At 49.3% G+C, this 23150-nt stretch overlaps 3 protein-coding genes across 4 annotated transcripts in view; 1 reads left to right on the top strand and 2 right to left on the bottom strand.

Moving 5' to 3' along the window:
* Phaf1 (phagosome assembly factor 1) overlaps positions 1 to 11499 on the top strand; it is a 29774-nt gene extending 18275 nt beyond the window's left edge. Inside the window, exons 9-16 of the mRNA XM_052166358.1 lie at positions 4727 to 4860; positions 5139 to 5222; positions 6673 to 6755; positions 7398 to 7441; positions 7894 to 7937; positions 8048 to 8106; positions 9180 to 9252; positions 10038 to 11499. Of these exons, the coding sequence (XP_052022318.1) occupies positions 4727 to 4860; positions 5139 to 5222; positions 6673 to 6755; positions 7398 to 7441; positions 7894 to 7937; positions 8048 to 8106; positions 9180 to 9252; positions 10038 to 10124 (608 nt within the window). The 3' untranslated portion in view covers positions 10125 to 11499. The remainder of the gene's footprint in view (positions 1 to 4726; positions 4861 to 5138; positions 5223 to 6672; positions 6756 to 7397; positions 7442 to 7893; positions 7938 to 8047; positions 8107 to 9179; positions 9253 to 10037) is intronic.
* Positions 11500 to 11563: 64 nt separating this feature from the next.
* On the bottom strand, positions 11564 to 13763 carry B3gnt9 (UDP-GlcNAc:betaGal beta-1,3-N-acetylglucosaminyltransferase 9). Of its 2 annotated transcripts, none has more exons than XM_052166360.1 (2): positions 13554 to 13763; positions 11564 to 13409 (listed from the first exon to the last, which is right to left on the bottom strand). In XM_052166360.1, the coding sequence occupies exon 2, from the start codon at positions 13320 to 13322 to the stop codon at positions 12126 to 12128; it is 1197 nt and encodes a 398-aa protein (XP_052022320.1). In that variant the 5' UTR covers positions 13323 to 13409; positions 13554 to 13763; the 3' UTR covers positions 11564 to 12125. The 2 variants fall into 2 exon arrangements, with proteins under 2 accessions (XP_052022320.1, XP_052022319.1); XM_052166359.1 differs by having other exon boundaries at positions 13581 to 13763.
* A 3894-nt stretch (positions 13764 to 17657) lies between these two features.
* Tradd (TNFRSF1A associated via death domain) lies at positions 17658 to 23138 on the bottom strand. Its single transcript, XM_052166717.1, has 5 exons — positions 23067 to 23138; positions 19558 to 19716; positions 18789 to 19066; positions 18513 to 18708; positions 17658 to 18371 (listed from the first exon to the last, which is right to left on the bottom strand). Exons 2-5 carry the CDS (start codon positions 19706 to 19708, stop codon positions 18061 to 18063), a joined length of 936 nt encoding a protein of 311 aa, XP_052022677.1. The 5' UTR covers positions 19709 to 19716; positions 23067 to 23138; the 3' UTR covers positions 17658 to 18060.
* Positions 23139 to 23150: the final 12 nt, after the last annotated feature.

Here is a 23150-nt window from a genome sequence, read left to right as displayed (position 1 = left end):
CTTTATAGAGGTAGGCGAACTTAATCTTCGTAGTTCCAGAATAGCCAGGGCTATACAGAGAAACCCTTGTTGCTGTGAATTCTATAAACAAGTCTATTTGTTCTTAATATGACCTGGCCAGCCCCTCAATAATGAGACTGAGTCCCATTGATTTATTTAATCAGCTTTAGTGCAATTACTGGCCAATTACCCTAACCATTTTTCTACACCAGACTGGCTATTTCCTATCTGTGCTCCTCAAGTTTCCTGCTGTTTGAGTCTAGCTGGGGGTGTTTTGGGCGTCTGTCCTTGGGGTGCTCTTCCCTCAGCCACAGGCTCCTACTCTATTCCATCTAATGGAGGCATCTTGGTCTCTCTTTTCCTCTCTCCTTCTCCCTCTCATTGTGGTCAGTAACTGCAACCCAGCCTACCTAGTAATTGGCTATAACCACTTTTATTTAACCAGTCAGAAAGATTGGTGAGCGAAGTTTATACAATATCATTTGGTGTATATGAGAATCTGCTTGTCAGGACTACAACCAGATCTTGGGGACCAGTATTTAATATTTGAATATATACTAGCACCAGACCAACCCCCAACAAACCCTGTCTCATAAAAGAAGAAGAAGGAAAACAAAAAGAATAAGAGTAAGAAAAGCCAAGTTCAGATTCAGTGTACAAGTTTTAGGAGAACATAAGCATTTAATCCATAACTGGATAGTTAATAGAGAATAAGCAATATGGTTATGTATTTCATTAAATAACAATTTGGTGCAGCTTTAATTTAATCAAGGGGACAAAACATAGTTTTACCTTTGTTTGTGGTGCATGCCTTTGAATACGGATGGTGTGCCCTAAGATGTGGCTACAGAGGCCAGAGCAGAACATTGCACGTTCTCTCTCCATCGCATGGCTTCAAGACAGTCTCTCACTGAACAGAAGCCTGTGGCAATCTCAGCTAGGCAGTGTGGCAGGCACGTTCTCGGGAGCAGCCATCAAATGCTGGCTGTAAAGGCATGAGTAGCTATTGCCTGACTTGTTTCGGTTTGTTTTTTTTAGGCAGTTTCTCTATGCAGCCCTAGCTGTTGTGGAACTGGCTCTGTAGATCAGGTTGGCCTTAAACTCAGAGATCCACCTGCCTCTGTCTCCAGAGTGCTTGGGATAAAAGGCCTGCACCACGTAGGTGCTAGGAGTTCAAACTTAACTACTAAGCATTAACTACCAGTGATCTCTCCAGCCCTGCAGCTTTATCTCCACCAAGTGTGTTTTGGGAGTTTTGTTTTGTTTTAAGAGACAGTCTTTTTTTTTTTTTTTTTTAATGTATGTGCATACACTGTCGCTGTCAGATCCCATTATGGATGGTCTTGAACCACCATGTGGTTGCTGGGAAATGAACTCGGGACCTCTGGAAGAGTAGTCAGTGCTCTTAACCATTAGCCATCTCTCCAGCCCTCAGAGAGTCTTATAATGTAGTCTAGACTGTCCTGGAACTGGAACTCATCCTCCTGTATCTCGGATTCTGAGAGAATACCACACTTGTCTTCTTAGCAAATCTGAATAAACAATAGCAGCACTGCCAGCCTTGCACACAGTCCCCTGCAGAGATGTTCCCAGCTCTCCCTGGATGTGTGCGGGCTGCAGAGACCATGTCTTCTTAGAGTTCAGGGTCCAGCCTGCATATATTTTCACCCATTAGGATCTTGTATCAGTTTCTGGGTATGGTGGCTCAAGTCTGTAATTCCAGCTCTTAAAAGACTGGGGCAAAAGGCTCACCATGACTTTGAGACTAGCTTGGACTACATTTTAAGACCTTGTCTCAAATTAACTCCCAAGCAAATAGTCTACATCCTCTGGGTAGAACTCTAAAATGTGTTGTTGTTGTTGTTGTTGTTGATGATGATGAATGATGATGATGTTTCTGTGTGTGTGTCTGTCTGTCTGTGTCTGTCTCTGTGTCTGGAGTTGATTATCTCCTTTCACCTTTATGTGGATTCCAGGGAGCAACTCCAGTCATCAGCCTTGCAGGGTGAGCACTATACACTGAGTGCTGGCTCCAAACTGTGTTATAACCAGGGCAGCACAACTGCATAAAGGAATATTGCCTTCAAGCTATTGTTTGAGACATTTGACAGAGAGCAGGCAACAAAGTCAGGGGTGTGCTGTCTCTCTTCTCAGGAGGATCACTCCTAAAATAGCAGAGTCTCGATCTAGAACAGGTAGTGATCAGGTGTCAGGAGGAACCAGTGAGTGGAGAGATTTCAGCCAGTGCCACCTGCCTACAAGGTTCACGTCTAACATTTCTCACTGCATAAACTGTTAGTGGAGGAAAAATACTTCAGACTTCTTAGATTAACTTAACCAAGAGTGATCTCCACTTCCTCTCCTGTGTCTGTCTGTTGCATGTGTCTGAATCTGTCTGTCTCTCACAAAGAGTTCTGCTCTGTATTTTTTGACCAGTACAGAAAGCATCAGATGGAATAGGGATGTAGGAATAGTATTATCTCTACCAGGGGAGAGATAATACCCAACATGACTTAGAACAGCAATCATAATGGAAAACAAATGTTATTAAACTGTAACCATGTTTATATGGTGGTGCTTGTTTTTTTTTTTTATAAGGTTGCTTCTAACTTGTTGGCTGCTTTCCACAAATGATTACTGCAATATCCACAAATGGGGAGAGGGGGTAGTAATTTAGGATTGAAGCTATGTGTTAGCTAGGATGTAAAAGCTGATTGGGTGGGAAATCAGAGGCAAGGTAAGATTGATACATTGTTTTCTTAAAGGCAGGTTAAATTTAAACAGACTGGATACATAGTAGGACAGTGTAAGTACATAGTTTTAAATGATCTCAAGGTGAGGGCTGGGAAAAGTGGAGCCATTTAAGGGTCGAGGCATATTTTCATAGCAGTGGGGCTGGGCAGTGGTGGCACAGACCCGTAATTCCAGCACTCTGAAGACAGTCATTCAGGACAGCCAGGGCTACACAGAGAAACCCTGTTTCAAAAGGGGCGCTTTTTAAAAAATATACATCATTATAATCTTCAGGCAGTGAATGAAACAACAATTGCTTCCTACAGCCCTATTCATAGGAATCTGGTACCTAAAGAAATATGTAAGACAACTGGAGGCTCTGGGCCTATATTAGCAGGTGATCTGTAGGTCACCTAGGCCTTCCTAAGCTGCACTATTTATGGACATTAGAAACATAAGCATTAGACTTTTCCTAGGATCTAGTTAATTTAAAAAGCCTTTGTTTGCCATTCAGAAGGTGTGCTGCCAGGTGTGGTAGCACACCTATGATTCTGCACTTCGGAGGCTTCCATCAGAGAATGAGTTTTGAGGACAGCCTGTCCTGCATAGTGAGACCCCATCCCAAAAGAGTTGGTGTACTCAGAATAGAATTGAGTTAGTTGGAGAACTCACTGGCTAGTTATTTGACATTTGGGTTCTCTGAAGTTGTTCAGATATAGCAAACTGATTGTTACACATGAAAAGGTTTGGACAGATATAATGCCCTATGCAGAGAAAAGTGGTGTCTTGTTAACATGACACTAGAAATGGAGGCTTTTCTCTGACTTGTGGCTACTTTTAAATTTTTGGATAAACTATTGTTCATGCTTCCCACACACAGAGTGGGGAGATTTTACTGCTGTTATGCCTGTCGCTTAAGCTGCAAGTACTTTTCCATCTGTATGAGTATATCATTGCACCAAAGAGTAAATTCTTGCACATTAGAAGGCTTTTCTTGTTATTTTATTTTTCTTCCTGGTTTGCCTCTTTAAGTGATAATGCTCTTACTCCTGGGTTGGAGACCCTGTCAGACTTTATGTAGGGTTAGGAAGTGATACATACATGTTCATTGTAGCTCTCTTGGAGAAGTGGTCTTGAAGGTACAGTTGATGTTGTCATTTTAAAAAGTACCTCTTGCCAGGTGTGGTACTACATGCCTTTAATCCCAGCACTCTAGAGGCTGAGGCAGAAGGACCACAAGTTTGAGACTTTTTGTTCGTGTTCATAAATACCCACAGCTGCCGCTGATTTTACCATATCTGTGTAAACTCTAACAGTAGATCTTTCTGGGAGAAATAGGCATTTTTACTCTCCAAAATTTCCTCAACAACTAGCACAGTGTTCTAGCCTGTGGTAGGTAATAAGGAACTATTGGGTAACATGAGTGTGTTGCCACACTGCCTGGATAATTGTAGCTCTGACAGTAGAGGCAGGAGGATCGGGATTTCAAGGTCATCCTTGACTCCTGCAAGTTTGAGGCCACCTTAGGTTATATAAGATCTTATCTCAAAAAACGAAAGAAAATGTTGGGCCTGGTGGCATATACCTTTACTTCCAGCACTTGGTAGGCAAAGATAGGTGGATTCCAGAGTTCAAGGCCAGCCTGGTCTATAGAGAGTTCCAGGACAGCCAAGGCTATACAGAGAAACCCTCCTAAGTGCTGGAATTGAAGGTGTGTGCAACACCAGGCCCAGAAAGAAATAAATGTTAAAGATAAAAAAGAAAAATAAATATTAAGGATTTGGTGAATAAGTTAATTCTCTAGGATCCCTGGCACAATTTTGAAATAGTGATTTAAATAGTCTTGCTTAATTAACCTGTTAATCTGATATTTACAGTTGAATATAGTCTTGTCCTTTGGCTAGGTCTAATCAGTCAGGTTGTTAGGTTTTTTTGAGCCCCTTGGGATACAGTCTCCAACTCTGACCAGAACCACCTTTTCCCTTGTCTGCAGGTTGTGGACCCGGAGTATTAGCAGATGCCAAAATGAGAGTATTTGAGCGTGCAGTATATTTTGGTGATTCTTGCCAAGATGTTCTTAGCATGCTTGGCTCTCCACACAAAGTCTTCTATAAATCTGAAGACAAGGTAGGGAAAGGTACTTACAGTGTGAATAGTCTCTCTATTCACCAGTTCTTTAATATGCATAAAGAAGGCCTGTTTCTGCATAGAGTTTGTTCTACTTGAAGTAAGCTTTTCCCTGGTCTAATGGTGCTTTCTGTCACTTGGAGATGTGTCCATATTAACAGTTCTGGCTCCCCAAAGTCTCCCTTATCCAACAGCATAATGTTATGTAAGGAACACAATGTGTATTTTAACTAGAAACTATTTTAAAGGGATTTTAATTTGTTATTTTCCCCCAACAGATGAAAATTCACTCTCCTTCCCCTCATAAACAAGTTCCATCCAAGTGCAATGACTACTTTTTTAACTATTTCACTCTTGGAGTGGTAAGTATGATGACGGGTTTCACTTCTGTTGTCATAGGCAGGGCAAGTGCTGTGTGACCATTCCTCCTGGGATCAGAGAACTTTTGCTCCCCGTGCTAGTGCCAGGTCTACTTTTCATGGGTTCTGGTATCTCACTGTAGTCAGGACTACAGAGGAATACAGGATACAGGCTTCCTGGTACATCTTGCCTTCTGTTCTGAGGAAAATCCTTCACATATGGGGACTGTGGAGAGACCACATTAAACTGTTTGGGGAAATATCCCATAATACGTAAGACACTCTTCAGAGTCTGCGAGAGAGAGAGAGAGAGAGAGAGAGAGAGAGAGAGAGAGAGAGAGAGAGAGAGAGAGAGAGAGAGAGAGAGAGAGAGAGAGAGAGAGAGATTGAGATTGGAAAGGCCCAGGCACTAAGAGTGTGCTTCTGTGGTTTTAGAGCACTAGCCCAGACACTAGATGGTGCTGGTGGCTACCATCGGGTTTGGCAGTCTGGCTGGTAGATAGGATGCATGTTTGAGAAATGATTGTGTAAATGTGCCAGAAAGAACATCTCAGGGCAAAGTTGGTTATCATTGTTTTGTTTTTTTAACTTTTGTTTGAGACAGGTTCTTGTGTAGCCAAGGCTAGCCTCAGACTCAAAATCATCTACAGGCATATGTTACTATACCTAGCTGGACCATGAGTCTTCCAGAGTAGCCTTGAGCTTTCCATGCTCTGAAGTCTAAAGGCAGAAAAGTAGATATAGGGAGGGAGAGAAAAAGGCGGCTTCTACCTACATGTAAAAGGCCAAACACAAGTCAGGGATCCATAGGGGGCTTTGTGAGGACAGACTTGGGGTGGCAGGAGGGAACAGGGCTGCTAGAGTCCAAGTTCAAGGGCCAGTGAGGAAGAGAATGGATGGCTTAGGTTGCATTCTGTTGGCTGTGGGTAAAGAAACAGAACAAGAAATAACCCTGAGGTCCCCGGCCTATCAAAGAACTAGGAAAGCTAGTAGTTACAGGAGGAAATGGCATCAAATTAGGTTTAAATCCTGGAAAAAGGTTTTGTTGAATGGCAGTTCCATTACTTGTCAGTTTTTATAGAAGCTGGGGGTCTGGTTGGTTATAATGTTTACATAGGTGGGTAGGTATCTGAGCCTTTTGAGAGTGAAGTGCCCTGAATCTTGGTGGCTTTTGAGCCAAAATTTGCATTTAGTTAAAAAAAAATTCTAGGTCCCATTGGGGAAAAAAAAAGATTTCCCTTTCTTGGCTGTTCAAGTTGCCAAGTAATGGAACTGGAACCCTTGTCTCTGCCAGGCTCCCTCCACCAAAGATGCCTAGTGAACGCCTCTGAGTATGTGGAAGGAAGTTTCTAGCCTTCTCATGATTGAAGGCTCCAAGTCGGGATTCTCTTGGGAAGGCCCCTGACCTGCCTTGGTAACTTTTCATCCTTGGACATCTTGTTTTCTTTGTCAGGACATCCTGTTTGATGCAAACACACACCAGGTGAAGAAGTTTGTCCTACACACCAACTACCCTGGGCATTATAATTTTAACATGTGAGTATACCTTAGGTGAGAAGGGGGACCGAGCCCGTGACTGCGTGTGCTACTGGCAGTCGAGCCCAGTGCCTAGAGAGGGCTGTCAGCACTCAAGTGACTCACGGCCTCTACCTGACACTCTGGCTTGTGGGAATAAATGTATGCTAAGTGCCTGCTGTGTTTCTGCCCAGTGCTTCTGTGTGTGCTCAGGTTACAAATAGAAGACAGTCAGAAACTGCTACTGTGTCTTTTTTTTTTTTTTTTTGTAAGATTTATTTATTTTATACATGAGTACACCACCATTGCTCTCTTCCGGCACACCAGAAGAGAGCATCAGAACCCATTAAAGATGGTTGTGAGCCACCATATGGTTGCTGGGAATTGAACTCAGGACCTCTGGAAGAGCAGTCGGTGCTCTCAACCACTGAGCCATCTCTCCGGCCCAGTTACTTGTCTTTTTAGACTTGAAAGCCATGTCCTTTCCTGTTTGGCTTCAGTGTTTGAGTTGGGCCTCCCCTAGTGAATGTTGTCAGAGATCCCAAGCCAGGGCTTTGGGCAGGTTGTAACATGGTTCTGGCTTTTCTGGGATGCAGAGTAGAGATATAAGAGAGGTTAGACCTCCCGAGAAACAGGTTTTACCTTTGTCTGTCTTCTTTCTAGTTACCACCGCTGTGAGTTCAAGATCCCACTAGCCATAAAGAAAGGTGAGTCAGGAGCCCCTCGGGTTAAAGGATGTGCAGTCACCTGCCTGCATTAAGGAGTGGAGCAGCCAGTAGAGTGTGGTGCTTGGGTTGATAATGTCCTTGCTCACTGCTTTCTCCCTAGAGCTTTAGCTCCTCTAGGATGGTCCTTTGTTCTGGAGGCTCTGAAGGCCTTCTGCTGTGACTGGGACTACTGGCTGGTGGACAGGGGAGTTTCCTGTCTGCATCTTATCACCCCTGTGCCTCACACATCCTCTGTGCCCATGGCCATCTAGCATAGCTCTCACCAAGACTGGCCTCCCTTTGCCTTTCCAAGTTCTTCCAAACAACCTGCCTTTGCTCCCTGTGTACTCCAGCCATAGCACAAGGTGTGGCTAGTCTGGATTCTGCCTGTGGCTGGACCTACAGGTAACCATGGCCAGCTCAACCCAGCCTGCACCATCTTCTCTTTCCAGAAAATGCAGGTGGTCAGACTGAAATATGCACGACCTACAGCAAGGTAAGCTCTTCTTTTCCTGTGTGGTGGACTGAGAGCGAGGTGTGCATGTCTGGGGCCATGTTCTCTGTGGCTGGGCCTTGTTGACCACTGCTGCCCCTGTCCCTTTACAGTGGGACAGCATCCAGGAGCTTCTGGGCCATCCTGTGGAGAAGCCTGTTGTCTTGCACAGGTAAGCGAGGGGTTGCTGCAACTGCCCAGAGAAGTCGAGCAGTAGCTATTGGACAAACTACCTATGCTTCTGGACTAGGGAGTCAGCTCAGTGCAGTAGATTTGCCTAGCATGTGCCAGCCCTGGGCTAAATTCCAGCTCCAGGTGGTGTTGCTAAAATATACTCCCTGATGTGTCATGCATGTTAGGATTAGATCAGCTGTTCTTCATGTTTACTGTGAGAGGTTGCCCTTGGTACCTCTGTCTCCCCTCCCCTGCCCTATCTCTTGGGGTTCTCTCGCCCCTTATTCAAAATAAGCCGCTATTTGTCTCCCTGTCCTCAGCTTTTCTTTCCCATCTGACCTGCCACCTGCTGTAGGCTGTAACCTTTGCTGCCATGCTGAAGGGCCTTCCTGACCTACTACCATCCCATTCAGTTCTGTAGGAACTGTCCTAGTTTGATCTCTGTTGCTGTGGGGAGAAAAGGATTTATATGGCTTGCACAGTCTGATTAAAATCTATCGTTGAGGAGTCAGGGCAGGAACCATGGAGGAAAGCCACTGACTGCCTTGCTTTCCCTGGCTTGCTCTGCTTTCTTTGGAGAATGGGTAAAGAGGATCTCTTTATGTGGGCCTGACTGGCCTTGAACTCTCAGAGATTCACTCAGTCCTGCCTTCTGGATGTGATTATAGGCCCTCAGCACCATGGCCAGCTGCAGCTTGCTCTCTTACACAACTCAACACCCCGTGCCCAAGAGTAGCACCCTACATAGTGGGCTGGGCCCTCCTACACCAGTCACTAAGCACCCCACAGACATACCCCATGCTAGTCTGAGGCAGGTCCTCTACATGGGTTTCCTCTTCCCGGGTGAATCCACTTCATGTTGAGAAAAACTAACCTGCACAGCAACTATCTTTGATCTTTGAGTCAGAGTTTAAAGAAGCCACTCCTTACTACTTGACCTTGAGGGCATATGAAGGAGACAGACTTTGTCATGAGAGCCCACTGGCCTCTAGTCCATATCCCAGTAGGAAGTGGGCCTTCGGCTGCTATACCTTTGTTTGGTTTCTCTAATTCTGGATTCTCTGGCTTCAGGTCCTCATCCCCAAATAACACCAACCCATTTGGCTCCACATTCTGCTTTGGTCTTCAGCGGATGATCTTTGAGGTGAGTCCTAGAAGCCAAATACACTGCTAAGAGCTTTGTGGTTGTGGCAAGACCAAGCCAGCGATGGAGGCGGATTATAGGTGGGTTAACATAACAGCCACGTGGAGCAGATGAGTCCTTCCTCATCTCCGCAGTCTACAGCTCAGACGCGATGATTAGGGAACCAGAGAGGCAGCTTAGCAGGTAAAGGTGCTCACAGCCAGGCCTGAGGGCCTGAATTTGGTTCCTGGTACCCACGTGGTAAGAGAGAACAGTGTCTTCAAAGTAGTTCTCTGACCTTTATGTGTATGCTGTGGGAAATGCATGCCCCTCGCCACATACAAAAATAATAATAATGTAAAAAAAAGTAAAAAATAGGTTGGGGAAATCTGGGGTCACAGAACCTGAAGAAGTCTTATCCAACAGGATGAGCCTATCTGGGATGCCTTTATTTATCAATAAGCAGTACAGAAGGGAGCGGGAACCTCAGGGCAAGCACGGCCAAACCTGGGTGTGCGGATCCTTGAGTGCCACGTGGATAAGGCCTAGGCACCCCACTGGCTTGAAGCCTGGGAGCCTTTTTTTTTAAATCGAGACGCCATATTTTGGCAGGCATTTGCAGTTGTAGAGACTAGAGGGTTTATAAAAGCCATGTGTCCTGTGAAGAACGGGCGGACCTTGAGCCCACTGATGTGAAGTTAATGGTTGAGGAGCCGCAGGACCTGCGCCCGTGTGAAGCACGCCATGGGTACCCTCTAGCCCGCCCAGTCCCTCCCTCGTGATCTGCTGTTCTCTTCTTACACCAGGTCATGCAGAACAACCACATTGCCTCAGTGACCCTGTACGGCCCCCCTCGGCCTGGTGCCCACCTGAGAACAGCAGAGATGCCCTGAAGACATCAGCATGTCTCCCCTCTGTCCGTGGAACTGTGCGTCACATCCAGCCCAGTGGGTCTTCGTGCCACCTTGTGTGTTTTCTTGAGCACCTTGGCAGTGTTGACGGGCCCTGGGACTCAGAAGGGTTCGCAAGTAGGATTTGGGCCTTGGGACAGAGGACCCAGATGCTCTGTCCTAAGCCTGCTGTTGCCAGGAGAGAACAGTCTGCAGAGAGAAGCACAAACTTTGAGTCTTGATGAGGGCTTTCTCAACTAACATGTAATAAAGGACACGTCAGCCCCTGTCCTGCACACATAGGGAAGACGGGACTCTTTCTCTAGCTAACGATATACCCGGGATGAGAACAGGTCCTGCTTTTGGCCCCACATTGCCGTGTGGCCCTTAAGGTGAGCAGAGCAGGGAACGTGTCGGTAGTACTTGGTTGCAATATTTGCACTCCATTCACTTTAGTTACTTGATGAGCTGGCTGTGGCTGGTGTGGCCCACTGCCCTTTCCTGTTTCTTTCTTCTGTGTGAGTGCTCCTTGCCATGCCCAGGTGGCATACCGAAGTGGTTGGAGTACAGTTTTCTACCAGGTCTGTAGCAGGCCTAGTTCCCACTGCTGCTCTGGGAGCCAGCCTTGAAGGTCACCTGTGTCTCTTGGTCCAACCTGGCTGACAGGGCTGCACGTCTCCATCTTGTTTGCCTCTTTTATTTAATGCCAAAGTGTTAGCCAAAGACACCTTCCTCCTTTTGTTACATTACAGCATTCTGTCGTGCACTGTGGGCCAGCTCCTTGCCCTAGTTCTGGGCACTGGCCTGGTCTGGCCTGGCCTGGCTACTTGGTTTAAGGCCCAGGGGCTCAAGGAACACTAGGCTGCTTGGTTTCTTACATGGGTCTTGCTAACGGGAAGTAGCATATGTGCTTTAAAATAGTAATCCTTTTGAAAAGAATTGAGAAGAGAAACATATAATTTTATCCCATTTTTAATATTTTGGTCTAGCAACTTGTGATACATAGATGACAATTTTGTGAGTTTTTCAAATGTGTGTACAGATTTTTGTAAATAATGACTTTTGTAATTAACTCATTGCAGCCTCATCTTGTATAGTTCATGATGACTGTGCAGGGGACCTGCCCCAGCTGTCTGTCTGTATGGTTCCTAGGCCTACAGCCAGGCCTGTGTGGCACTCCCATGACTGATTGACAGGTGTCTTCCCACTTGGACCTTGGTCTGGCCAGAGACCCTGCACCTCCCACTGTCAGGGTAGCCAGAACTGTTCCCATCCTCTTCACAGAGGAGGCTTCCTCATCCCTGCTCCAATAAAGCACCTACGCCTCAGTGACAGCTTGCCATGCGCTGCTGCTGGGGAGTTTGTACTAAAATGTGAACTGTTGGTTTCCTTGAAGCTGTAGTTGAAAAACATGGGAAATTTCATAGTGGAGGAATCTTAGGATTCCTTCCAGGAAGGGGATGGCTCACCCTTCAGAAGTCCATTGGCAGAGCTGTGTGTGTGAATACAGTGGGCAGGACCAGGACACAGCATGGCCCCATCCCTCGTGCTACAGGCAAACCTGGACCAGAAGGGTTAGCCAGCGCTAACACCAGACCCCAACAGGGACAGATAAGTCATGGCCACTGGGGATCCAGTGTGGAGAAGGAACGAAGCTAAGAACTAGGAAAATGCATGCCAGGTCCACGAGGAGCGTGAGGTGAGGCCTGGCCGTGGTGGGTCAGCTTGTGTTCGTACATCCTGTGCCTCCTGGAAAGCCAAGCCCCCACTGGCAGGCACACGGTAGTGCTGTTGACTACTAGTATTTAAGTGTGCCCGCTTCTGTGCTGGTCAAGTCACTGACCGCCACCTTAGCCCTAGCTGCATCAATGGATCAGCACTACACTGAGCGATCTGGAGAAAAGCCATGTACACCATAAACCCACACGGAAAACCAGCCCCTTTGGGCTCTTTCATCTTCTGTCCTGCAGCTGAGTAAGAGAAGTTTGATGCCGCGAGAGATAGCTAAGAATTCCACTGGAAGGGACCTGTTGCCACAGGCTGTGGATGTGCACAGACTGGCCCCGGAGGCCCGTGCAGCAAGCGCCACATAAGCCAGATATCGGCCGCAGACAGCCCGTGTACTACCACCAGTTCTCGGTAGAAACAGGGGTCGAAGGTCCGAAGATGCGGTGCAGCTGAAGGCTGGGAGATGCCAAAGGTGCGAAACGCTGGATGAGGCTCAGGTGTGAGCCGCAAGCGTTGCAAACACATGCCCAGAAAGACATCGTCTATGGGGAAGAGCTCAACTTGTGAGCAGGCATCAGCGAGGCGGCGGAGCGTAGCTCCCGAAAGAACAAAGCCACCACCGCCAGCGTAGGCCGGGTAGACGGGCAGCCCATACACTGCCTGGGGGATGAAGTACTTGCTGGCTCTAGCTCGGATTGGCCTTGCCTGCACAATCACATCCCCTGCGAGAAGGTCCTGTGCCGGATCCCGCAGCTCCAGAAACTGCAACAGGTTGCTCACGTGCACGAACACATCTGCATCGCCCTTAAAAACAAAGTGTACATCTGGACAGAATGCTGAAGCCCAAGACAGAAAGTGAATCTCCTTTAGAGTTAGGTTGAAAAAGGTGTCTTCGAAAGCCCAGAGCAGAATATCTGCATAAGCTCGGCTCTCAGCCTCCAGCAGGGCGCGCCATTGCGTCCGCGTGTCGGCCCCGCCAGAGCCGGCCCCCTTGGGCACGCCCAACAAGAACACTCGGCGCACGAGTGCCCCCTGCACGCGACCCTCGGCTCCCCAAGTCTGGCGAACGGCTTCCCGCCGCTCAAAGTCGGCAGCCACAGACTTGACCGCGATGAGCAAGTCGGGGGGACCGCCAGCTGTGTGGTCGCTGCGGCATTTGCGAGGCTGGTTAATGAGCAGCGGGAAGCGCCGCTGGTCCTTGGCGCGCAGATACCTGCCGAAGTCAAAGGGGTCGGTAGGTGTGGGCGGCACCGGGGTGTCCCCCTCGTAGGCCGGCGGGGCCGCGCGGGCGGTGTTGGGGAGCTCGCGTGCTCGGAGACCAGGAGTGGGTCGCGGGAGCTGTCGTCCTCGCGCTGGTGGTGCACTGGTCGTGGGGGATGCTCTGTCGCGCTGCGCGTAGAGCAGGAGTCCGAGGGCGGCGCTGAGCAGCAGCGTAAGCCACGCGTCGCGGCAAAGGCGCGGCCTCCTCCTCATGTCCAGCCCCGCCCTTCCCAGGGTCCTCTATCCTTCCTTCATCCACTCGGTCGACCTCCGTCCCTGGCCCTGCCCCACCGCAGCAGCCTAAGGAACAAAAAGTTCATCTAACCTCACCTCCACAAAGGATCCCAAAGGCCGGGCAGGGAAATGCAGGTCTCTCCCCTACCGTCCCCCACCCAGAACATCAAGGCTGGGTCCCTTCTACCTTTCCCCCTCCCAGCCTCTGACCTTGGTCCTTAGGACCCCAGCACTCACGCTTGACCGCGGGGAAAGGGTCACAGCCCCCAAAACGCAGGACCCTCCAACTGTCAGCTCAGGGTCCCAAGGGCAGCCATGACCCGGGCTTGAGCCAAATGCAGCGTTGGCAGGAAGGGGGCTGAGGCTGTGCCACGTGATCCTCCAGCTGTGTACGCCCCGACATCTGGAGCTCAGCTCCGCCCTGGTGCAGGGAGTGCCATCTCTGACTGCAGGCTGAGAGGGTTTCTCACGGGCGACTCTCCCTTAGAAAGCCTAGCCTTTTTGATAGGACGTTGCAACTCCGAGTTTCTAAAGCTTAAGACTTATATGGCTGATGGGTGCTTTAACTCTCAGCTCTTCTGGCCACCTTTCATCCAGAGCCATCTTTCAGCAGCCCTGGTTCACCAAGCAGGAGCCACGAATTGCCCCAATAATATAAAGCTGTCTCCTTACTCCGAACTCTGCCCTGCTTGCCACCAGTAAGCACGAGCATGCACACCCCAACAGTCAGGACAGCAAGTTCTGTTCCTGCAGACTTGCCAGCAGCTCTACCCAAGGACGGCCAATACTGAGTTAAGTGGCTGCCCAGGATGACAGAGCCAGAAAGTACTGCCCCCCAGGAATCTCCCACCCAGCTGCTCCGCTCTCTCCATCCAGTGGAACCACTTCTGCATACAGTAATTTTCCAGGCAAGCACTTCGTTTCTGCCAGATTCAGTTCCCTGCTCCCCAGTTTAGCATCCTTAAGAATAAAAATGTCCGCCGGGCCGTGGTGGCGCATGCCTTTAATCCCAGCACTTGGAAGGCAGAGGCAGGCAGATTTCTGGTTCGAGGCTAGCCTGGTCTACAAAGTGAGTTCCAGGACAGCCAGGGCTACACAGAGAAATCCTGTCTCGAAAAAAAAAAACAAAAAAACAACAATAACAAAAGTAGAAATATCCATGCTGTTGCCTCTTCAGGACAGTTTGGGGTGTCAGGGATTGGTTTTGGGGGGAGGCGTCTAGAAGGGCCCATTGAGCCAAGGTCGGCTCTCCATTTTCTCTATCCCCTATCCCCTATCCTCTATCCTACCTCTTTGAGCTGCTTTGTCATTGAGGCCAAACCACCCACTCTTACCGGCCCACTCGTCTTTGAGGGGTTTGAGGACAGGCTGTGTTATGTACCCTGCATAACCTCAAGCTCATGACCTGCCTGCCTCAACCTCCTAAGGGTTGGGATTCCAAGCCTGCACTAGTGTTCCAGCTCTGTTCTTGATTGGTTTCCTCAATTGGGAACTCTAGAGTCAGCTGAGCTCCAGATTCACCCGAAAGTCCTGTAGGATAATCAGTCTCAGTGAATAGAGAATCGGGGCCTCCTCCAGGCCTTCACCCCACCAGTAAATACGGACTCCTGATCACCAGCTTACCCCGTCCTCAGCCAAGGCCACAGGCAAGGCTACAGGCCTGCTGCACTCTTCCTCCCAAACAGCTGTCAGTGCTCCGCAGTCGGTGTTCCGCAGTTGCTGCTCCGCAGTCGCTGCCTTGGCCCCTCTGTCTCTCTTCCCTCCAGGCCTCCTGCCCCCCAAGATGTCTCACTGGCCTTGCTATAAAATCCAAACTCTGGAAGGCTGAGGCTATAACTCAATTGGTCCAGTGTGTGGACCTAGCTGTGAGACCTAGCATGTGAGAAGCCCTGAGTTTTTAAACCCCAGCGTTCTATAGACTGGGCATGGTGGCACATGCCTGTAACCCCAGCCCTCGGGAGGACCAGAAGTTCAGCAGCATCCTTGGTTTCACACAGAACTTCGTGCCAACCTGAGCTACATGAGACATTGTCTCAGAAAAGGGGGAAGGGGCAAAATCCAAACTCCAGAGTCTAACCAGCCACTGAAGGAGGAACTTCAGGGATAGATGTGCACACCCGCACACACAGATATACAAGTGTGGTGTGTAGGGTCAGGCGGTGGAGCAGTGAGTTAGAATCTGAACTCCTTGGACTGGACACGCTGCTCTGTACTCCCCCCAACAACAACAGCTGTTTGGCAGTAAGGGGTATTCATATATGCATTACTGGAGAGATGGCTCAGTGGTTAAGAGCAGTGACCGCTCTTCTAGGGGACCTGGGTTCAATTCCCAGCACCCATGTGGCAGTTCACAACAGCCTGCAATCCGGCTCCACGTGATTTGACACCCTCACACAGACATACATGCCTCAAAAGACACATTTATAAAAAGAAAGGCAAGAGGACCAGGGCCCATGGGCTGGACATGGTGGTGCAAGCCTTTAACCTCAGCACTTAGAGGCAAGGGGATCTCTGAGTTCAAAGCCAGCCTGATCTACATAGTGAGTTCCAGGACAACCAGGGCTACATAGTGAGACTCTATCTGAGACAGAGAGGGAGAGAGACAAAGAGAGGGAAGGAGAGAGACAGAGACTGGAAGAGAGTCCCAGACTTAATAGTTCTTAATAATTGCTGTGTGTCCGTAGGAAATTGAAGGCCTAAATCACAAAATCACATTCCTGTTAAAAGATTTTTTTGTGTGTGTACAGATGACTTTTGTGTGTCTGTGTGCCATGCACATGCCTGGTATCAGAAGAGGGCACTGGATCCCCTGGAAGTGGAGTTACAATGGTCGTGAACTGCCTTGTGGTCCCTGGGAATCAAACCTTGATCTTCTGGAAGAACCACCAAGCCATCTCTCCAACCCCTGAAGATTTTTTATGTGTGTGTGTGTGTGTTCATGTGCCTGAGCCAGAACCCTAGCCTAACTTGCAACTCACTAATTAGCTCAGTCTGGCCTCAAACTCATAGGGACACACCTGCCAATTAAGTGCTGGGATTATAGATGTGCCACCACGAAGATTTTTTTTTTTTAAGAAAAGATTTTCTAGCACATTTGGTGCACACATCTATAATAACAGCACTCGGGCCTTTAATCCCAGCACTTGGGAGGCAGAGGCAGGCAGAGTTCAAGGCCAGCCTGGTCTACAGAGTGAGTTCCAGGACAGCCAGGGCTACACAGAGAAACCCTGTCTCAAAAACAAAACCAAACCAAAAACATCCCCTACCCCCTCAGGAGTTAAAGCATTTGAATGGAAAATCGTGAGTTCAAAGCCAGCCTGAGCTACATAATGAGATTGTCTCAAAAACAAAAACAAAAAAAAAACAAAAAAAAAAAACAAGAGCCATAATGTAGCTCAGTGGTAGAACTTTCCTCAGGGCCTCCACTACCACAAAAATCAATTGGCCAACTAAGGTTTCTGAGTATGTATAAGGTAGAATTAAGTTCGTTAGCCAAGCCTCCCACCTTAAATAAACTTTGAAGATTGAATTCAGTAACAATGTAAGTTAGTTGGAAATCCTGGGGCAGGAGAAGTGGGTAAGCCCAGATTGTTTGCTTTTGTTTTGTTTTTGGGTGGGGAGGGTGTCTCAATATGTAACTCATGCTGGCTTCCTAATTGAAGCAATCCTCCTGCCTCAACCTTATGGATACCACATGGTATGTAAAATGTCTGAATCTTATATGCTTCAAACTCTGGAGACAAGGGCAAAGACCTCAGTAGAAACGGGAAAAAAATCTTGGCTGTCTTGGAACTCACTCGGTAGACCAGGCTGGACTGTAACAAACAGAGATCCACCTGCCTCTGCCGCCAAAGCTAGGTAGGATTAAAGGCGTGTGCCACCGCCTGGCTGAGCTCAGGCACACCATAGATGTTTTAAGCGCGCACATTAAAAGTAAATAAATAAATCACACACGGGCTGGGGGGATAGCGGGGGAGATCACTTCTGAACGTCCTGAGTTCAAATCCCAGCAACCACATGGTGGCTCACAACCATCTGTAATGAGATCTGACGCCCTCTTCTGGAGTGTCTGAAGACAACTACAGTGTACTTACATATAATAAATAAGTAAATCTTAAGAAAAATAAAAAAGTAAAAGATCATATACACATACACCTTCACTAACAGGACAGGAAGCAGGAAGCAACCCCTCTCTCTCATCTTCAAGGCCCCACCTGAGCCTGCTGTACCCAGAGCCCCGCCCCTCTGTCTACTCCCGACTCCACCTGACTCACTATTGCACCGAAGATGACTAGACCCGGGTATTTCCACAAGTCTGTAAAAGAGTTACATTTTATTATCGCTGCAAAGTGCTTAGGTCCCCTGACTAGTGTGAGCCAAGGGCAGGGAAAATCGTGCATCCTGCTCGTGACAGTTTTTGTAGCACCTTGGATGACATCTAGGTTTCAGAAGGTCTGGGGGCTTAGTGGGTTTTTGCAGGAAGTCCACTTTTTGTGTGGTCCTCAGCGATGTACCCCTGCGGTGCTTGCCTGGCTCCTGGGGCGCGGTTGGAGGAATTAGTTCCACTCCAGCAGCTCAGCTAGGTAGGGGAGTGTGTATACTCTCCGAGTCCAGTGGGTGGAAAGCGGCCAGCAGTAGCGACATCACCAACAGCCATCCGTGGGTTCCAAACACTGGCTGACGCGCTGCTTGGCCGCCCTTTCCCACAGTACTAGACTTAGGCCAGGCCGCCATCAGGCTCCGCCTGGCCCAGCAGATCCTCCGCTAGACTGGTGAGCTCGTTCTCCTCCAGCGCCTCCACCAGCCGTTGCAGTGTGGCCCGGCGGCCTTCGGCTTGCATGAACCGGCGCAGCAGCTGGAAGGCCTGCTCATAGAGCCCATCACGCTCATACTCGTAGGCCAGCGAGTCGAGGGCAGGATCTCTCAGGGCTTTACAGCTTCGCTGCAGCGAGCGCCCCACCCTGCGCCACTTGAGGCCCACTGAGCGCGCGAACGTCTGCTGGTCTTGCAGATTCAGTGGCCGGTTCACTGCGGAGGAAGTGAGGAGAGGTGAGTGAGCACGTCCCTGGAACCCGCACCCTCCCGCACCAGCCTGCGGATACCCAGGCCCAGCCCCGCTCCAGCTCAGATCGACCCGCTGGTGACCCCGCTTCTGCTTGAGAACCTCACCTATGGGCTGACCCTGGAACAGAAAAGTCTGGCAGGCGGCCGGCAGTGGCTTCTCCTCGGTGGGAGAGGAAACCAGGGACTTCGAACCTGCGGGAGCTACTACCTGTGTGGCTCCGCCCTGGTCAGTGCAGTCACACGTCAGTTTGCAGAGCTCGTCCTCCAGCTCCGCGAGTTCCTCGTCCCTGAGCCGGTCGGGCTGCGCGAAGGGGTGCACAGTAAGTGCGGCTTTTGGCCGCAAATCCCCGCCCATCCCATCCTAACTCCAGACGGCAGCACCTTCTGGGCTAAGATGTAATTCAAACAGCGCTCTTCATCGGTCAGCCAACTGTCCAGCTGCTCCGCACCAGCGCGCAGCTCCAATTGCAACCGCACCGCTTCCTGGGCCAGCGCCGCCGCCATGCACCTCTGCAGCGCGGTGCGCAGCGCCCCCTCGCGGTAGGCTTGGAGGAAGCGCCCGCACAGCAGGCGCCCGCAGAAACGCAACTGGACGATGAGCTGAGGGTCGCTGCAGTGGATCTTGAGTATCTGCAGTACGTCAGGGCTGTCCCCACTCTCTGCGGAGGCGAGCAGTCAGGCCACTCGTTGTCCCCCAAGCAGGACTTTTCTCCAGGCAGCCAGAGGAAGAAACTAAACCATAGTCGGCCTACTCTCCCAACCCCCAACTTCAGCCTCTCAGGGCTCTCTGCCCAGAAGGGGAACAGAAAGGGAGCTTGGACAAGGAATGCTACAGTGAGAGAGGAAGAAAAGACGAAAAGACGGAAAAGTGCAATTAGTAGCAGAGAGAACTGGCTGCTCAGAAGTAGAGACAGAAACAGGTGGATCTGGTGGATACAGACAAGGATACAAATGTCTACACTCAGGAAACTGTGTGCAGTAAGGACAGAAAGGTTCCACACACCAGGAAGTGCTCCCTCTCTCCAACCCCTCACCAAATAATCTTTTTCTTAAAGGTGTCTGAGCCTCAATTCACAAGGCAAAGAAGTGGACCCTCAATCCCAGTTCCTCCCACAAAGTCCAGAGTCACTGGACCTGTCCAGCCACACACCTGACAATGCAGTCTGCAGAGCCTTGTATATTGCCACCTTCTTCTTGGGATCTGTGTAGGCTTCAGACAGGACCACCTTGTCCACCGCAGACTCCAAAAACAGGTATGCACTGCCCACCCACTCCTCATGGCCATTCTGACCAGCGGCCATCTTGCCTCCTAGAGATGCAAAAAGATCATCTCCAGACCTGGAAACAACTCTCCAGTCTCATGTGGCCCAGCTGTCCTTCCACAGAGTCCCCAGCTTTTGACTCTGCTCATAGTCCTGCCCAGCCCAGACATGACTCCAGGATCGTCCCTTTGTTGCCTTTAACAAAAAATCTAAGGTCACAGTAATGGCAGAGCAGAGGTGGGCCAGTATGCTTCTCTTACTAAAGCTGACCAAAGACATCTTCCTCCCGGATGGTGCTCATGCCGCAAAACCAACCCGACTCGTGTCTTAGCTCCACCCTCAGCTTCAGTTCCCAGAGCCTTTGCAGGTCAAAAGTCGTCCCCCTGTATGCAGCCATCTTTGGTGTGGAATTAGGAGAGAATAGTTCTCTGGCTCCTGCTTAGGTAGAACCTCTCTGAGGGAAGGAGGAAGTCTACATGGAAGGAAGTAAAGCCAAGAGATAAGAACATACTTTTTTTTTTTTTTTTTTGGTTTGTTTTTCGAGACAGGGTTTCTCTGTGTAGCCCTGGCTGTCCTGGACCTCACTCTGTAGACCAGGCTGGCCTCGAACTCAGAAATCCACCTGCCTCTGCCTCCCAAGTGCTGGGATCATAGGCGTGCCTGGCAGACATACTTTTTTTTTTTTTTTTTTTTTTTGAGATAGGGTCTGCGTCTGTGATGGACATGCCTGGCCTGGAACTCACTATGTAAACCAGGTTGACCTCCAACTCACAGAGACCTGCATGCTCTGATTCCCAAGTGCTGGGATTAAAGGTATGAGCTACCACTCCTGGCAGGACATACCATACGCTCTTTTTTTATCAGTTTGTCTGCATGATTGCCTATGTACCACACGCATGTCTGGTACCCATGAAGGCCAGAAAGGGGCATTGGGTGTCCTGGGACTGGAGTTACAGATGGTTGTGAGCCACAGGGAAGGTGCCGGGAATCTAACCTGGTTCCTCTGGAAGAGCTGACAGTGCTCTTAACTGTGTTACATCTAAGGACACACTAAGCATTGGGGACATGGGGTTTTTATTTGTTTGTTTTGGGTGTTTGCTTGTTTGTTTTTGAAACAAGGTACCTCTGTCTGTCCTGAATCTTATTCTGAAGATCAGGCTGTCCTCAAACTCAAGAAACCCACCTGCCTCTTCCTCCCAAGTGCTGGGATTAAAAGTGTGTACCACCACTGCCCGGCTAAGGGACATAGATCTTGAAACTCCTCTTCTGGGCTCTTCAGTGGTTAAGAGCACTAACTGCTCTTCCAAAGGTCCTGAGTTCAAATCCAAGTAACCACATGGTGACTCACAACCATCAGTAATGAGATCTGATCCCCTCTTCTGGGGTGCTGAACACAGCTACAGTATATGTACTTATATATATGTACTTATATATAATAAACAAATAAACTCTTCCATCAGAATACACACACACATGCACAGTCTGAAAATTGTGTCTCTGGGCAGGTTGGGAGTGATTTTAATTTTCTTTGTATTAAGGTATATCTTATATTTTATATATAAGAAATATGTTTCTTTTTAAAAAAAAAAAAAGCAGAGGTGGATTGGAAATGAAACACGCCTTTAATCCCAGCATTCAGGAGGCAGAGGCAGTCAGACCTCTGAGTTTGAGGGCAGCCTAGTCTACAGAGTAAGATCCTGGCTCAAAATGTCTAAAAAGAGCTGGGCAGTGGTGGCGCACACCTTTAATCCCAGCACTTGGGAGGCAGAGGCAGGTGGATTTCTGAGTTGGAGGCCAGCCTGGTCTACAGAGTGAGTTCCAGGACACCCAGGGATATATGAAGAAACCCTGTCTCGAAAACAAACAAACAAAGAATAAAACCTCAACAAAAAGTCAAAAAAGAAGAGATGAGAACTTGAAGTGACAGTATCCTCCTGTGACCTCAGCACTCCGGAACCAGGGGCAAGAACACCAGGAAGTTGAAGCCAGCCTGAACTACAGGGCAAGGCTCCAGTCTCTGCCGTACTTGGGATTGAACCCTGAGTCATGTGTATGGTACCCAAGTTCTCAGCACTGAGCCCCACCCCAGCCTATAAATGTCTTTCTTAAAAAGTAACAATGAAATTCATCAGCTAAGGAGGTAAGGACACCTAAGAGGTTGCGGCAGGGATTCTTGAAACATCTAGTTTACTTTCCTCCCCTATTGGATGGATGTGGTCCCATCCCAAGGGGTAGGAAGAAATTTGGAACCGCACTGGTGTGTGTCATTGTGCTATCCACCAGGCTTGTCAGGCACAGGTACTGGAGTGCTGGAGATGGCCATCGATGTGTAAAATCACTAGTACTGGACAAATAGGGGAAGCCGCCACGCTGGAGTCCGCTGGAGTTGGAGAAGTGAGGTAATAGGACAGCCAAGATGGAGGGAACTGGTGTCTTACTGTCCCCTTAAGAATCCTTCCCAGAGGGCTGGAGACATGGCTCAGTGGTTAAGAGCACTGGCTGCTCTTCTAGAGGTCCTGAATTCCCTCCCAGCAACCACATGGTAGCTCACAACCATATGTAATGGGATCCTCTTCTGGTGCGTCTGAAGACAGCTACAGTGTACTCGTCATATATATATATAAAATAAATAAAATCTTTAAAAAAAAAAAATCCTTCCCAGAACCGGGTGGTGGTGTCTTTCTCAGGAGGCAGAGACAGGCAGATCTCTGTGAGTTCGAGGCCAGCCTAGCACTACAGAGTGTGTTCCAGGATAGTCAGGGCTACACAGAGAAATCTTGTCTCAGAAAACCAAAAAGAAAAAAGAATCCTTATCAGGCATCCTTCCACCGAAAGCCCCATCACCACCAGGAGGCTTCTAGGCTGGGTTCCAGGACAAATGCCTCTACCAGATGCCCGGGCTCGTTAACAATTAATCGTCCCCAGGTAGCTCCACTTCTGGCTAGGAGGAAGGACCTGGCTCCCAACTCAATGAAAGTTTGAGATTCCCAGACCATCAGAGAACGCCCCTGCTTTGCTGCGCCTGGCTGCGCAGTACGCGACCTGGCAGAGGGAGGTTCCCAGTCTATCCACTACCCCGCCTTCAAGCTAGGGGTTCGCGCACGACTGGGCTCAGACAGGAAGAGGGTTCTCAGAACCGTTCCCGGCCAGCCCTACAGCCACATCCTCTCATCCGCAGGGCCCTGACACCCTCCAGAAACCCTTAGTTGGGACCAGAAACCAGAGAAGGAGGAGGTCCGAAGCCCCCAGTGCCTCCCACCAAAACAGTCCGACCGGCCGCTGCCACTAGCTGGCCAGCAATCGCGTGTCACCACCGCGCGGTGCTCACCCTGGGGAAGCCAGACCTCTCGCTTTGCTCGGGCTGCACTGAGGGAGCCCACCCACTCTCCGCACTAACCTGGCCGCCACACGCTCGCCTGGCTCCGCTGCGCGCGGCTTCCGGGTGTGCGCGGAGACGCAGGGGCGGTGCCCCAGCCCCAGT

The sequence above is a fragment of the Apodemus sylvaticus genome, chromosome 21, assembly GCF_947179515.1.
Source record: "Apodemus sylvaticus chromosome 21, mApoSyl1.1, whole genome shotgun sequence".
In the NCBI taxonomy this organism is placed as follows: Eukaryota; Metazoa; Chordata; class Mammalia; order Rodentia; family Muridae; genus Apodemus; species Apodemus sylvaticus.
The sequence above is the reverse complement of the archived record's forward strand: the minus strand, read 5'-3'. Positions and strand labels throughout refer to the sequence as shown.